Here is a 17,425-nt window from a genome sequence, read left to right as displayed (position 1 = left end):
GGTATCTTCCTCATATTATCAGGCCTTTGCTCTAATGTGGTATCTTCCTCATATTATCAGGCCTTTGCTCTAATGTGGTGTCTTCCTCATATTATCAGGCCTTTGCTCTAATGTGGTGTCTTCCTCATATTATCAGGCCTTTGCTCTAATGTGGTATCATCTTCCTCATATTATCAGGCCTTTGCTCTAATGTGGTATCTTCCTCATGTTATCAGGCCTTTGCTCTAATGTGGTATCATCTTCCTCATATTATCAGGCCTTTGCTCTAATGTGGTATCTTCCTCATATTATCAGGCCTTTGCTCTAATGTGGTATCATCTTCCTCATATTATCAGGCCTTTGCTCTAATGTGGTATTATCTTCCTCCTCAGCATTCCTCTTGCTCCTGCCTGACTCACAGCATGTAATGCTCCTTGGCATGACAAGGCCCCATCCTTTATCTTCTGTCTTTGGACAACTAGAATGTAACAACAACACCTTAGGGTCCCTTGGCGTGATGGCAACCCTATGCAGAAGGCAATTCTGTAGTCATCTCCATTCCACAAGTGCAGAAATGAAGACAAACGGGCTGTTCGTGACCAATGGCTAGAAAGCAGCAGACTTGTTCCTTGGTCCCAGCCTCTAGTGACTTCAAACATTCATGGCTGCATCTAGCAGGTGTTCAGCAACAGGACAAAATGAATCCAGCCCTGAAGGGTGGTGTCTCTGGTCGACTTGTGCAAATGTACAAAGGCCCATCATTGCTGACTCTAAGCTGCCAGCGACATCCGACCTCTCTAGTAAGGAAAGAGTGGGCTGGAGCACACACAGGCTTTGCACTGAGCTCCAAAAAGATACATGCTGGGGGAATCCTAACGTGTGTGTGTGTGTGTGTGTGTGTGTGTGTGTGTGTGTGTGTGTGAGTGAGAGAGAGAGAGACAGAGACAGAGACAGAGACAGAGAGAAAGAGAGAGACAGAGACAGAGAGACAGAGAGACAGAGACAGAGACAGAGAGTTAGAGTTGCAAACAAATGTTTGTGTGTGTGCATATGCACTCTGTGTGTGAAGACACTCTGTGTCTTCCTGGATTCATCACTACTTTATTTTTTGAGACAGGGTCTCTCACTGAACCCAGAGTTCATGGATTTGGCTAGCCTGACTGGCCAATGAGCTTCAGGGATCTCTTTGTTTCTACCCCACACACACTCAAGCTAGTTACAAACGTGCTGCACCATATCTGACTGTGTGTACATGTGTGGGAGGTGGACCCATGCGTGGGGTCTGTGCCTATACTTCTGTATGCAGGTATACATGATGGCCTCAGACTGACAGCAGGGCTTTGCCACTCTTTTTCTACGTGATCTTTTTGAGACAGGGTCTCTCATTGAACCCGGAGCTCACCGGGTTCCAGGTGTGTGCAAACACGTTTGGCTTCTGTGTAAGTTCCTGGGATTTGAACTCCAGTTTTCGAGGCAAGGCTGGTAATTTATTGACAAGTCCATCCCCCTGGTACAGAATATGCATTTAAGTGTGTGAATTGAATAAGACAATGAATGAAAGCCAGTCTGTTATCATTGAAAATACTTCCAGAGATTTCTCCCACCTTAGGAAGAGGGCCCAGAACTGTCCCTCATGAACCCCTTTCTCTCTTTCAACGTCTTCAGGGACTCTACTATAACACGCCACTAAGAAACAGATCAACTGAGTTCTAGGCTTGGAGTAAAACATAGAACATGCCTTTCAGGTTTAAAATCACACACACACACACACACACACACACACACACACACACATCGACTATATACCATATCTCTGTCTATACACACACACACACACACACACACACTACATATATATATACATGTATATATATATGTATATATATATATATACATGTATATATATATGTATATATATCCAATCCAACATTGAGGAGAATGTGAGGAAACATCATTCTTATTCTTTGTTAGTGGTGGAATAAAATGGGAAATGATTTTTGGAAGGTGATTGGATAGACTATCAAAGTAAGAGATACACATCACACAATAACTCCAATTTAAGAAAATGTATCCCACAGAAATGCACCAAATAAAGGAATGTGTGCAGGGATATTTTTCACCAGAGCAGCCTTCCTAAAGTAGAAAATCAGCACAATGTGTACGGCCAAGAGTTGGGAGACTGAGTGACCTGGGGCAGTCTCCAAAGAGCAGGGTGGAGCTCTGCAGATGGGAGAGAGGTGCTGGCATAGTGGTGATGAAGAACACTTCAGTTCAGGGACACTGTGCAAGAAACACTCCCATCTGCAAGAAACTTGACAGCAGAAGTGGAGCCATCTGATCCTACAGTCATGCCCTCCAGCAGTGGTAAGGTGATCATAATGTGCTTTCGAGATATAAACAAAGATATGGATAGGCTTTTGCGTATACATAGACAATACTTAGAAGCATATAACAGAGGCCATGGCAGAGAAAAAAACTTAGGAAAGGAACTGCATTTTGTATTTTAGCATGTGGAAATTCTGAATTGCCAGAATCATCCTGCTTGTCCAGTGAGGTCAGGGCAGAAAATAATGCCCTAGAACCAGTGGACTTAACCGAGTGTTTTGACAGGAGGAATGGGCTCATAGTTGGGAAAAAAAGGACTTGTCACCAAGCACCTGGTTGGATCAGCTCTGACAAAGGCCAATGAGGGAACATTTCACTACCTCATCCCATCTGTGAAATGGAGACAATAAGGGGGTTGTCCCAGAATTAAATATGTCTCCCTATTGATAAGTATTAGAACAGGGTCTGAATATGGAAAGGGCCACTGGAATAGTATCATTCTAATCATCATCATCATCACCACCACCCGCCCCCATCATCACCAGTACCACCACCACCACCACAATCCTCTACGTTACCACCAACATCATCACCTCCATCCTGTTTTACCATCACTACTACCATTCCCATCACTATTATCACCACTGTGGCCGTCATTATAACCATCACCATCACAGTAACATCAGGCCATTGTCATGGTATACAGGGCACAAACTAAGAATTGGATTCAAGTCTAAAATGACAATGAGCATGCCTGATCATTTGTAAAATTTACATTAGATTATGTAATGTGGGCAATGAGTGCACATAGACTAGATTAATAATTTGCACTTTTTATCTTCGTAGTACTCCAAGCAGAAAGTCATATATATATATGACTGGCTTTTGTCCATCATATATGTTTATTCATGATTTATCAATTTAAGGTTGAGAATTTAATCCAAGTTTGCCTTGTAAATACAAGGCCCTGGGTTAAGTCCTCAGCACTGGGGGGGGGGGGGGAGAGGAGGGGGCAAAATAAATTTATCTCTAGACATATATAATAATAAATTATAATTTAATAGTCAGAGGAAAAGGAGCTCTCAGATGCACCATTGTTTGGCTGTGAGCTCAGAATTTTACACAGAGATTCCTGATACTTTGGATGTATGTCTTATATATGTTGATGGGTTGTATTCTTTCTCTCCAAAAATGCCACTTCATTTCTAGTATTCTCCATCTGAGAGTGAAAAAGTCTTTTAATAACAACTCTGAAGTACTCTGTGTTCAAAACTGAGCTGTTAAATGAAACTGGCTTAAAACCATCAAATGTGAGCAGAAATGATATTGTTTCACGAGATTACAAAACCAAAATAGAGCAAAAAAGTTTCTTTAAAAAATTTCCCAGCAGTGCAATGATCTCAGAAATGAAGTGCCCAATAAAGGCAGCAAATCAGCTAGGATGGGATGGCAAGCAAGTCGTGGCTCTTCAGGGAGGGACAAGCCCTGCAGACACAGGGGACAGGCTGTCTAGAGTGGGACCCAGTTTGAGTCCTGGGTGTAGGATGGACTAGATGCCAGGAGAGGTCATCTATGGGGCAGGACCTGCTGGGCGTCCAGGCCTGCTTCCCACCTGGGCTCTTCTGCAGGCTGGCTCATCACCTGTGCCAGGTGGCTCCAAGGCTCAGATTCTGCCCTGCCCAGCACCTTGCACACTGCCTGTCAGCGTTCAGTGGGCACTGGGGAGAAAGGGGTGGAGCTGAAAGGGTGATCTGAATGAGCCAGCCATGCAGCAGATAAAGAAGCTCACCTTCCTTTAGAACCAGAGTCTTGAGTGGAGCTGAAAGGGTGATCTGAATGAACCAGCTATGCAGCAGATAAAGAAGCTCACCTTCCTTTAGAACCAGTGTCTCAGCGTCCTTCACAACTGAGAGTCACCTCCATCTGTGACACTTCCAAGGAAGGACTCACACAGTCTCCCTCCAGTGAGGTTCCCAATAGGTCCTTAGGTCCTCAGTACACTACTTTGTCTTAAAAGTTTCCCTTAACCCTTCCGCCCTACACACACACACACACACACACACACACACACACACACACACCACAAATCATCAGTGCCTCAACCTACTGCTACTGACTTCTCAAACAGCAGAAAGGCACCTGGCTTGACAGGTGTGTATGGATACTGCCATGTGACTCAACACTCTTGCACAAACTATGCAGCCTGCCTGGAGATGGCAGCCCACGTCCCGGTGAACAGACTCCCTGAGCACAGGATGCTCTCCTTTCCACTTGCTCTCAATCACTTCCGGTTCCTGGAAGCCCCAGCGCCTGCTGTCTCTGGAGGAGAGGCCCATGAAACCAAATGACTTCTGTGTTCCCCACTCTCATCCCTTTCAAAGCTTCAGCATGGATTCTCCCTCCAGTCAACATACATAACTCCCCGTGACAATAATGGGATGAGCATGTGCACCAAGGGGGGCATAGAATTTTTATCTCCGTAAAAATGGTACTAGCATGGTACAAGCAAAGTTTTTGTTTTTTTCCCAAGGCTTTTACTTGGGGCAATATATTGTACATGTGGTTGTGGGTTTTTTCCTTCTTTTTAATTTTAAATTGAGATTATGAACATATTTTATGCAGGTTAATATATCCTTTTCATGTAAAATTTAGCTGAAACCAGTTCTAGCACATTAACGACAACAAGAGAAATTCTCTGGCTTATTATAAACATCCTTCAAGAAACCTGAAAAGCATGTCCTCTGGAAATAATTTTGTTGAGATCTGGAATATTATTAAAATCCTCTCAGAATTCTATCACTGGTGCCTAATGGGCCTCAGAGCCCTTTTCTACTACTGAGCAGAGGAAACGTCTTTTTTGGCCTTGGCAATATGTTCTGGGTGGTGAAAACAGAGCTGGAAGTAGGGGCTAGGTAAACAGAGAACAGTACAGGGGCTGACCCTGGCTGATCAGTCCATTCTTTTCAACCAGATACAGAGAGGCAGACTCCTTGGACAGGGTCTTTTTGACTCTGATGGAATAAAAGACTTTTTCAGACCACTGAGCATTCTTATCTTCGGGTTTCCATGAGAGGAGGGAGTTTGCAAAGGGTAAAACTACTGCCGCATTAGCTAGATATTAAGTATTTAGTGCTCAGAATATATAAAGAGCCTCCCAGTGTACATGAGCCTACACACACTCCTAGTTCAATTTAAAAATGAACAAAGAACTTTAGTCTAATTTCTTCAGAGAAGACAAAAGTATCCAATGCGACCATGAAAAGATGTTCAACATCACTTATCATCAAGGAAACAATTTAAAACCACAATGGAATACTATTTCATACACATTAGGATGCCACTGTCAAAAAGGAAGAATAGGTAGCTGGAGGAAGAAATAATGGAGGGAAAGGAAGGAAGGAGGGTTGAAGAGGAAAGGGAGGGGAGGGGGAAGGGGGAAGAAAAGATAGGGACTTTGCTGTGGGAGGTTCTGCATGTTAAATGTGTTGCTCTGATTGGTTAATAAATAAAACACTGATTGGCCAGTTGCCAGGCAGGAAGTATAGGTGGGACAAGCAGAGGGGAGAATTCTGGGAAGTGGAAGGCTGAGGCAGAGAGACAATGCCAGCCTCCACCATGACTAGATGTTAAGATACTGGTAAGCCACGTGGCAACTTATAGATGAATAGAAATGGGTTATTTAAGATAGAAGACGTAGATAACAAGAAGTCTGCCACAGCCATACAGTTGGAAGCAATATAAGTCTTTGTATGTTTACTTGGTTGGGTCTGAGTGACTGTGGCACTGGCGAGTGAGAGAGACTTGTCCAGACTCGTGGGTCAGGCAGGACCAGAAAAACTCCAGCTACAGGATATGGAGAAATCAGAGTCTTTGTGCATTATTAGCGCATTTATAAAATGGTGCAGTTCATTTGACACAAAAATGTGATGGGTCCTCCCACCACAAAGATTTATCATTCAAATTGGTAAACTTACTTCTGTGTTCATACTTCATAGAATTAAGAGGCGAGATCTAAATAGATGTGTTTATGCCCATATTCATAGTATTCACAAGAGTTGGAAAGGGGTGTCAACTCTGTGCACTGGTGGCAGAATGGGCACACAAAGTGTTACACGATACATCCATGCAATGGCATGCATTTCTGTCTTAGGAAGAAAGGAAATTCTCACATAGGTTACAACATGGATGAGGGATCCAGAGGGCATGGTGTGAAATGTTGTAAGCCAGTCAAATATACTCAAGAGCCCCAATTAAATTGTGGGTGGACCCAGATTTGTGGAGGAGTGGGAGCTGGGAGCAGGAGGCCTCAAGGGCAAGCCTTGTGGGGATCTAGCTCTGTGGGGGCATGCAGAGGGCAGCCGGTGCAGGGGGAGAACCTACCATATGGGGTCTCATGTTCCAGGGGCTCTGGGTGGGACAGGACCTAGGGAACAGCGACAGATGATGATGGACCCCACCCTCCCACTCACAGGAAGCAGTGTTTCATGCTAGAGGCAAAAGGGAGCCATTGGAATATTCTAGTCAGGGAAATGACAGGGTTGGAGCGGTTTTAGGAAAGCCCCCAGGCGGCAATGCAGTGGATGGATTGGAGGGAGACAGGCTCTGAGAGACCCACTGGGAAACTTGTGGTAATTAAGCCCACGGTGTTCCTGATATTTCTGTCTTCAGCCTCTTGCTCACACGGACTCATTTTCTTTTTGGACAACAGGAGTGGCCTGACTCCTCAGCAACCCTGGAACAAGGGGCTTAATTACAGAGAGGAAGGCCTCATGGCCGTGCCATAGAAGAGGGCGGGATGCTGACTGAGGCACAGTGGACATCAAACCCATTTAACCCTAAGAATGATTCTCATTTTGTTCCTCATTAATTTGGGGTGCTACTAATGTCACCCCCTGACTGACACCTTTTTTTCCTTTAAACTCGGTTTGTTTCCACACCAGACACTGTATTTCCTTCCCTACTCAGCCTCTAAATCAATAAACTGCCTAATACAATTATAAAAAAAAGATGCACTTTGGGAGCTCTCTGATTCTCCTGAAACAAGGAAGTAGTCAGGATATTTTCCTGGAAGTGTGGGAATTAGTTCCACAGGCTCCCAAGACGATGCCATGGGAGTGCTAGACTAAGTGAGGACATCAGGGGTCCCCAGAAGTTTCAGTGAGTTTTGGAGTCTGTGATCTAGTTTACAAAGACAAACAGGTGCCACTGTTTCCAGAGTGTTCTGAGGGCCCCAGGGTTTTGTGTGTTTGCTTGTTTTGAATCTGTCCTGGTGGTAGTGAGACTTGGGACCCTAGGCCAGCTATGTTAGTGCTTTGCCTCTGAATTCCCTCTCCAGGCCACACTTCTACTTTTCTGAGTGTGTCCAGAAGAGGGACTGCTGATCTTAGAATAAAGACTCATTGCAAACACACAGACTTACCCAGCAGTCTGCATTATCAGACAGCCAGGAAGAACCAGTGTGATGGGGGCCTCAGTCCTGACTAACAGAATTTGGAAACAGATTGATACATTTGGTGTTGTTTAAATAAGGGATGTGGAGTGCAGTTGTGATACCTTGATTTCAAAATGCCTCTCCCTAGCCTTCTTTCTTGTTTCTTTATCATATGCAAAAACAACAAAAACTTTCCAGTCACTGTTGATCACTGTTAAAACATGCATTTCTTGTAAATGGTCATGTTGTCTTAGAAGCATTAAAAAAAAAAAAAATCTAGCCTCTTAATCACTTAAGTGTTGCAAACCCCCAAATTAATACATGGCACCTGGTGGACACTATAGTGGAGAGAATTGACAGGAATCATGAAACACCTAGAAGAGAAGCTGGTATACCGTAGGTGATCAATAAGTGAGTGGAGGCTCTTAGGCCTTCTTCTCAAAGGAGAGGGTAGGTGAGTTTCTAGAAAGAAGGACTGTGGAGTACTGTAGCCTAGGACTCAGCCAAGATGCACCCTTTCTTCTCTCTCTCTCTCTCTCTCTCTCTCTCTCTCTCTCTCTCTCTGTGTGTGTGTGTGTGTGTGTGTGTGTGTGTATTTCTTAGTTATTATCTAAATTATCCATTAAGGCCCGTGTGAGTCAACAGGTAGCTATTGACTCAGGTTTCAGCTACCATCAAGACTTATTGATCTGAGATATCGACCATATTGAGACTGAGGTCAATGCTAGCATCCTGGGGCAATAAATCTTAATATTCATCCAAGTCTGCAGATACTAGACCTGGTAATTTTGACTCTAAAATATTGGTCAGACAAAGGCCTGGTTGAGGTCAGCTCTTTTTTTTTTCTACTTGTGAATTGTTATTGGTGGAAACTGGTACTAAAATTAACTTGACTCTATGAGAATTTGGTATAAAAACTTTAAAAATTCTTTACATCTTAATCATCAAAAGATAATTTTATATTTTAAGAATTGTTAGTAAAAAAAATCTTATTGAGGCTAGAGAGAAGGCTCAGAGTTTAAGAGCCCCTGACATCCTTGCAGAGGACCCAGGTTCAGTTCCCAGCATCACATGACGGCTCACAATCATCTGCCACTCCAGTTCCAGAGGATCTGATGCTCTCTTCTGAATTCTATAAGCACCAGGCATGCGCGCGCACACACACACACACACACACACACACACACACACACACACGGGGGGGGGGGGGGGAGCAAAACACTCATATACATAAACTAAAAAGGAAAAAAGATTTCATCAAAAAACAATTATTTTGAAATTATATAACTACCTTGATCTATTTTTTTTGTGAAAAGAGCTTAATAGACTGACCATTTACAAATATTTTATTTTATTTCATAGTTTACTTTTTATCTTCTCATACTTATATAGAATTTTTTCCATAAAATTTTTACATCAGTAAAGAAACCTTGGGGCTGGAGAGATAGCTCAGCCGTTAAGAGTGCTGGCTGCTCTTCCAGAGGACCTTGGGTACAATTTCCAGAACCTACAAGGCAGCTCCCAACCATCTGTAACTCCAGTTCCAGAATCTGACTCCCTCTTCTGGCCTCCTTAGGCACTGCATGCAAGTGGGGGACAGACAGACATGCAGACAAAACACCCATACACCAAAATAAAATAAAATAAAAACGCATACAGAAACCTTTAGTTGAAATACTTCTGGAAAAACTTTGAAACAATTTTAATTTAATTTATTTTTATTTTACTTAATTTTATTTTAATTTCCTATGCTAAGTCCCTATCCAGAGAAGCATATCAGTTCACACAAACGCACAGACAAAAAGGTCAGCAGTGAGTACCTGCACAGGGACTATGGTCATTATTTTAAGTGCTGTTGAATCCAATGTTTTCATAAGTCATAAAAATAACAACCATTTAAGATAGCATTTTGTAGCCATGCACTGCACAACCAGGTTTTATGTTTAATGGATAAGGGAGAAGGGTCCAGCAGGCCATAGACCAAAGAACATTATTTGATTCAAGACTGGTGACTATCTCTTGGCTAACTGTGAGACCCCCACCACTCCCTTTAAATGGAGTGTCTGTGTGTCCTCACAGACAAAACTTGCAGATGAGGGACAAGTCTTACTGTGAAAATTAAATATGATGACATGTAGAAAGCACATGCACGAATGTATTCTATGCATACCATTGGCTGTCCAGTAAAAAACAAAAAGAGAATTCCTATAAACTGCTCTTTGCTGCCGTGGACATTGGAATATCCTTGACAATACTTTTTCATTCACACACATACTACGAATACAACTGCTGAACAATGTCAGCCACAAAACAAGCCACAGATGATCAAACCCCAAAAACATTACATAAGTGGCTGTGCGTATTCTTATATCAAAGGAATCAGTGGATAAAAAGTGAGGAAAGGGGCAGCAACAGAGATGACAGGGAATAGAAGACCGCCATTGGCATGCCACCACACAAACTCCCTTGGGCACAGGCAAGGACAAATGGGACACAAGTGAGCAGAAGCCTTGACACAGTTCTCTGAAATAATTAGTAGGAAACAGGTCCACAAATCCTGACTTCTTTCCCTTTGAAAGGCTGCAAAAAAGTTCTTTTGCCTGCTTTGAGTATGAGCTGGACATTGGGGCTGGCCTCTGACACACAGGGGACAGACAGGAAAGAACAGTGAGGAGCCTGGCAGACATGACCTTCACCATGGATTGAAATGGACATCCCATCTTAATGACACACAGCTACCCTTCCCATCATCACTTTCAGTTACAGGCAGTCAACCTCCATTCGAAAATCTTACAAGGACAATTCCAGAATCAATTAATTTGTAAGTTTTTAAATAACCATTTTAAATAAATCTTACTAAAGCATATTATAATTGTTCCCATTAGAATTTGCCATTGTTACTCTACTGTGACTAATTCAGAAACTAAACATTATCAGGGTTATGTGTGGAGCAAACGGAGCACACATTCATAGGGTTTGGTTCATCCTATGTTTTCAGGAATCTACTGTGGGGCGCTGGAATGGTTTCCAAAGTGGGCAACCAGTGGAAGTGCTGTATGGACATCACGCTGAGCATACCTTAGAGCAGTGGTTCTCAACCTTCCTAATGCTGAGACCCTTTAATACAAGTCCTCATGCTGTGGTGACCCCCAACCATAAAACTATGCTTGTTTCTACTTCATAACTGTAATTTTGCTACTGTTATGAATTGCAATGCAAATATATGATACACAGGATATCTGATAAGCAAGCCCTGTGAAAGCATCATCTGACCTCCCCAAAGGGGTGGTGATACACAGGTTGAAATCTCCTACCTTAGAGCTACTGTCAAATATTAACAGTAGTGGATGAAGGGCATACACAAACTCTGATACCTCAAAGATGACTTCTGTAAATCTAAAGTTATTTCAAAATAAAAAAAAAAGATTTAACATATTTTTTTTCTGGAAAGACCCTTAGCATCCTCTGCAGAGGGAGTTATCAGCAAATTGGTGCAAGCAGATCCATTTTCTGTTTTATACCCTTCTGTATATGATGTGTTTGCCCTTGTTTTTGAATGGCGACATTTGCAGAGAAAGATAATTCCATTTGGATTTTCTTGGAAGATTACTCTGCGAAGTTAAGGTGGAGAAGAAGTGACTCCATATTTGATGTGAGAAGACAGAGAACGTCTTTGGGAACAGAGGAAATAGAACTTTTAACCCATAGAGCCGGTAGAGGTACTTACTGTTTGACCCCTGCAGTACTTCCTCCGTTAGAGAAGAACGCAACAGAGAGCGGTTACTCACCAGGGCGACCTTCCTCTGTGGTTTCAGCAGCTTCGGTTTGTGGAAAGTGGTGACGATTGGAGCTGTGGAAGGACGCCAAGTTTTAGCTTGAAATTCCTCCGAGGCCTCTTAGTGCCCATCTCCCACGGTCATCACAGACACCCTGTGTACAGACTGGCAGAGCCTTCCTACCCTCAAGAAGAGCTCAAGCTTCTGGAGTCGCTGTCCTCAGATACCCCTAACTGGGGGACAATCATCCCCTCATCTTTAGACATGTCATAGCCTCCCTCAGGCCAGGTTACAACAGTTCTGAACAGGTCTCTGTCACCTGCACCAAAGTCAAGGGTGTGGGAGACAACCAGGGGCTCTTGGTCAAGGCTGAGGTAGGACTTTACCCAGGAGACTCTGATCTCCCCCTGACCCCAAGGACAGTGACTGACTCTCACCCAGCCCTGTGAGTTCATCAAGGAGGGGCTTACTGTCCCAGTTTGATGGAAGCAAACGGAGGTTCTTCCATTGTCGTAACTAGTCTTGACTGACATGACTTGAACTTGTTGTAAGCCCAGTTCCAAGACTTAGTTCCCCAAGTGCAATTTGTATCTTTTGTAACTGGGACAATACCCACCCTGCATTGACTGACACAATATAGAGCTGTGAGCCCTGGCTGAGGTGATGTCTGCTCCTTCCCTCCCAAGGTCTCACGCTTCTCAACCTTCCTTCCTTCCTTTCAGCTGCATCTTTCGGCTTCTTCCATGGGGATCAGTGGGATACCGGCAGAACCCAGTGAAGGAGTAAAATGCATTTTGTCATGTTAAAGTTTTCTCTTTCAAATTTGTTGAGGGGTGAACACCTAACTAGGCCATTCTAAGAATCTAAATAGGGTCTATCTATAGACAGTGTTGGTCCTGGTAAGATCCAGGCCTTTTTGTCCTTTAAGAAACCCCTTTCTTAGAGCTCATTCCTATTGCTCTAAATAAAACAGCAACCATGGAATAACCGATTACAGAATGTGTATTTTATCAACAGAATAAGTCTGAAATGTACTGCATACATCTTTAAAATGCCAGAGATGTTCTTTCTCCTTAATAGCTAAGGAGATGTTGCCAGTCCCTGCTCACCTTACCATTTAAAAGTCCACAGTATGGACTTCCCTGTGCATGTTGACTTACCTCGATGCCAATGCTTCCTGCCTGCTTCCTACCTCATCCCAGTTTGTTGTCTAGAATCTAGCAGGATGTTTGCACTATAGTAGCACTGAATGGCAAGTCCTCCATCCATCTATTTCTCTGCCCTAATCCCACAATTGACTCCAGGCCCACCCCTGCATCAATCATGGTGCCTTTCACTTAAGAAATTGCAGGTCCAATTCTTACCTTTGGCAGGGACTGCAGGAGGGACATCTGCCTTCTCCTTCTGCCTCTTGCCCTTCTGTGGCTGCAGTGGGGCCAAGCTGGTCACGCTGGTGACCGTCTCCCCTGAGCTGTAGAAGGAAAAGGCCCAGATGAAGCCAACTTCTATTCATTGCTGAAAACCAGAATGGGAAAGGAACTCCCAAGAGCTCTTGAAGACTCCCTATGGAGGTGTCCAAGGAAGGGTCACCTCACAGATAGACAGGGGATGTTTTACAATGTCTCCGGAGATGCCATCAAATCTGCCACTCTCCCTTGGCCAAGATAAAGATGATGAGGTGAGCTAGTTTGTGTCTTACTATGTGCTGCTCAAAGTTCAAATTCCCCAGAGGAACCAAGGACCAGCTTGTTCACATTATTTAGGGACGTATGAACTGATGGCTTATATGTACATTAATTGGGCACAGTGTAGCTTGGCTACTGACCATATGATTGGCTACTAATGATGTCACCAAAAATGTACCTGTGCTTGAGCTAGCTCCCCTGGAGCCAACGTTCTTTGTCCATGTCTTTGGGTTCCATAATCCCCAGACCAAGTGCCTCTCAGTCTAATGAGGAGGGACTCAGGGGAGCTGTATCTTCAGGGTACAGCTGAGTACAAGGGGCTTGCTTCCATGGTACCTTCACCTTTAGGACAGGCAAGTGAGTTTACTCTGAGAAGTGTCATGTTTCCAATCAGCTGGTCCTATGGGGCCACTCAAGTCTCTGTTTCTTTCTAAATGATATCCATGATTTAAAAATGTGATGGGAATGATGAGCCTTCTATTAAAGGAAATCAAAGTCCATGGAACTGATGGATCATTCTAACTTGTTAATAAGCAGTGAACATATGAGCTAAGCTGTTCTTGGCTCTTACATTGTTCACTTATCTTGCTGCTGATGAAAACAGTTTGAGGAAGAAAGGGTTTATTTTGGCACACAGCTTGAGGCCTCAGTCCACTGTGCGGGGAAGTCATGGTAGCATACATATGAGGCAGCTGGTCACATTGCATCCACACTCAGGGAGCAAAGAGAGATGGGTGCTGTTGGTGTTCAGCTTACATTCTCTATTCAGTCCAAGATGTTAGTTAGCCCAAGGGATGATGCCACCACATTTAAGGTGAACTTTGTACCTCAGTTCAGTCTCTCTGGAAAGACCCCCACAGATGTGTCAGAGGTGTGTCTCTGTTGATTCTCAATCCCCTCAAGTTGACAATGAAGGCTAGTCATCTCAGCCTCCTTCCTACATGTGTGGAGGTCTGAGGGCTTCTCTGAATGGCCATCCGTCTTATTTCAAAGCTTTCCTATTGGCTCCAGCAACCCACAAGGAAACTCCCTGTAAAATCATTTGTTCCTAGGCACAGGTTCCAGCTTAGCAGGTACGGGTCCCAGGGAGAGTCTCTCTCTCTAGGCCATGAAGAATCTCTGAAGTGGATAAGACCATGATCAATCATCATAGAGTCAGTAGAGGGCCAATGTGTGTCCCAAAGGAGAGCCCCACATGTGTAAACATGTTAAAGTAATCATAAAAAGGTAGGAAGAGAGGGGAGTTCCTTTCTCTGCATACCAGAAAGGCAAGAATCACATTCGAGTGAGTGCTCTTGACAAGCATACAGGAAGATCTTCCCTGGTGGAAAGCAGCTTGGGAACATGGACCAAAATGGCATGGCAGTCGCATGCCTGAAAATTCCTTGCGTGAATGTCACTGTGTGCATGTGAAATATGTACATAAGACTTAAGCATTAGAACACTATAAAAATGGCTGGGTAAGTCAAGTATGGGTTCTGTTTGTTCGGGGTTTTTGTTTGTTTGGTTGGTTGGTTTGGTTTGGTTTGCTTGTTTTGGTTTTTTGAGACAGGGTTTCTCTGTGTAGTCCTGGCTGTTCTAGAGCTTGCTCTGTAGACCAGGCTGGTCTCAAACTCACAGAGATCCACTTGCCTCTGCCTCATGAGTGCTGAGATTAAAGCCGTGTGCCGCTACCACCGGACTAGTATATTATTATTCTTATCCTGGTCCTCTGTGGCTAGAAACAGGAATAAAGCAGTGACCTATGTTTTGATGAAGTAAGATACATTGTTGAGAGAAAAATTTCAAGGGTTAGACACAGTTCTAAGGAGAAATCCTCTGTGAAATACCTCACGCTTCATATAAAAATAGGGGAAACAAAATACAAGCTGGAATGAGTTTGCCTACATATAAAGAAACTTTAGAAATAGTCAAGGGTCTTGAGAATAGGAATGCTGAAGAGCTGCACAGATAGGAGACAGGACAGAGAATTACTGCATTTACAATTATACACAAGTAATATAGATATCTAGTTACAGGCTATTGTAATGATGGTCCTGAATATTAGAAACAAGTCAAGACTCACAAAGTGTGGGAAACACTAAGTATGTGTTTCCACCGAGATTCCCCAAGGATGGCTTATTTTCTTTGGGAACAGGCTAAGTGGTCATAGCTGGAAAGTGCAAAGCCCACTGTGTAAATTCACAAATAGCTAAAAGGAACGGGAGTTTACAAAACTCTGACCACCAAGAGCAAACAAGGGATTGCTTAAACAGACAAACACACAGAGCTTGGTTCTGTAGCCTTTTAAACTCTTGACATGTTTATTATTTTTCTTTTCAAATAAAACCAGGCAGGTTTGTGGATTAAAATGGTAATTACAGGCATGGAAATGAAAGGAAATAAGCCTGTCATGACCAAAACTCGACCTCTGTAAATATTTCCACAACTTGTTTCTCCTTCTTAAAAAAAAATGACTATTTTTAGAGCAGTTTTAGGTTCACAGAAGAATTGAGAAGGGACAAATTTTCCCAACCCCCCATGCTCTGCAATTAGAAAGCCTATGCAGAATCATCAGGAGCATCCACAGTTCACAGGTAATATTAGGGTTCATTCTCCTGTGTTCTATGAGTTTGCACGAATATACAGTGACAGTGATGTATATGCAGCATTATAATATTATACAGAGGGGCTTTGCACTCCTAAGAGTCCTCTGTGCTTTGCCTGTCTGCACCCTTCGGTCCCAGAAACCACTGCTCGTTGCTTTGACTGGCTCCATAGGTCTGCTGGGTCCAGGACATTGTAAGGTTGTAAACACACTATGTAGACTATTCAGACTAGTTCTTTTCACTTGATAGCCGGCACTAAGGCTTCTTTCTCCATGTCTTCTCCTGGTTTGGTGGCTCATTTCTTTATAGTCCCAAGTAATAGTCCATTGTCTGGTTGTTGCATAGTTTACTCATCTGTTCACCTCAATAATGATTGTTTTCTCAGTTTGAGTAATTGGAATAAAGCTGCTATAAACAGGTCTTTATATGAGCAATATATTTAACACTGTACTTTACACATTTTAAAATATTGCATTAAATTATAATACAACACTTTCTTTTTAGTTAACCTATATTTTTCAGATTTTTAGATTTTCCTAGTAGTCTAGTGAGAAAATAAGCTATGGTTTCCAAACCCATTCTCTAGCATATCAACAACTGATTCATTTCCTAATGTATTTCTGCAGAATGGCTTCCCATTCCTAAACTTTCATTTTTAAGTTTGAACCTGAAAAGTGGAAGTACCATGTTGTCAAAACACTTGCCAACAAGTTAGTACCACTTCGTGTCTGTCCTGTCAGTGGAGAACAACACCACGTCATTGTCCCTAGCACTAAGTGTATCCGCTAACGTGAAGAAACACGTGACCCTCTTCTGTTGATTTCTTTGATTGTCACAGAGGACGGCCATGGCCTGTGTCTGTCTCCATGCTTCCTCATATTTATTACTAATCACGTAAGGTCTTGGGCTTTGTATGTAGATTTGTATAGGCCTCTTCCACCAAGCTAACACATTGGTTGCAAATTTTTTCCAATCCCCTTTAATCCTAGACTTTTATTAAATGCAGGTTTCTTTCCTTTCTGCTGAAATCCTTTGATATTCTTCCTCTTGTACCTCTGAATTCAGACAGTATCCCCAGAGCACTTCACATACTAGAGAATTAAATGTTTCCATTTTCTCTCCTCTTTACTTGGACTTAATTCTTTAGCTCTTTCATGCACAGCATAAGTTTCTGGGATGTCATTTCTATGCCCAGGGGTTTTAGAAAGCTGAAACAGATCTGTCTTGTCATCACCATTTTCCTCTAAACCAGTAAGGCCACCTCCAACTAAATTTAGTTCTAATTCATAGTTCAACAAGACTTCAAGTATACAGTGAGTCATCGTGGTGAAATGCGGTCCACACTTTTCCCTCCGAATCTCATTTCTCCCATCAAGCCAAGTCCTGGAGGACTTTTCAACTAAAAAACCCACCTTATGATTAACTTACAAGAAAAGTTATGCTACATCTTGAATCAGAACAGGGATGCAGTTTGTCTCTGACATAGGAGAGTGATGTTGGTGTAGTCAAACCAAAAAAGATATAAAAATAGGCCCGGAAACTCCCTCTGAATTAGAAGGCAGTCAGAAGTGCTGTTTGTGGGGAGCATGTTGTTAAATGGGGCTGCTTTGCTGGCTTCAGCACGGGTGAGGCAGGAGGCGG

General features: G+C 43.0%; 1 protein-coding gene across 1 annotated transcript in view; it reads right to left on the bottom strand.

Annotated features, from left to right (window-relative positions):
• Vstm4 (V-set and transmembrane domain containing 4) overlaps window positions 1-17,425 on the bottom strand; it is an 85,934-nt gene that overhangs the window by 13,559 nt on the left and 54,950 nt on the right. Inside the window, exons 6-7 of the mRNA XM_036199685.1 lie at window positions 12,876-12,982; window positions 11,524-11,585 (exon numbers count right to left, since the gene is read on the bottom strand). Coding sequence (XP_036055578.1) covers window positions 11,524-11,585; window positions 12,876-12,982 — 169 coding nt within the window. The remainder of the gene's footprint in view (window positions 1-11,523; window positions 11,586-12,875; window positions 12,983-17,425) is intronic.

This window comes from Onychomys torridus, chromosome 9, assembly GCF_903995425.1.
Source record: "Onychomys torridus chromosome 9, mOncTor1.1, whole genome shotgun sequence".
Taxonomy (NCBI): Eukaryota; Metazoa; Chordata; class Mammalia; order Rodentia; family Cricetidae; genus Onychomys; species Onychomys torridus.
The sequence above is the reverse complement of the archived record's forward strand: the minus strand, read 5'-3'. Positions and strand labels throughout refer to the sequence as shown.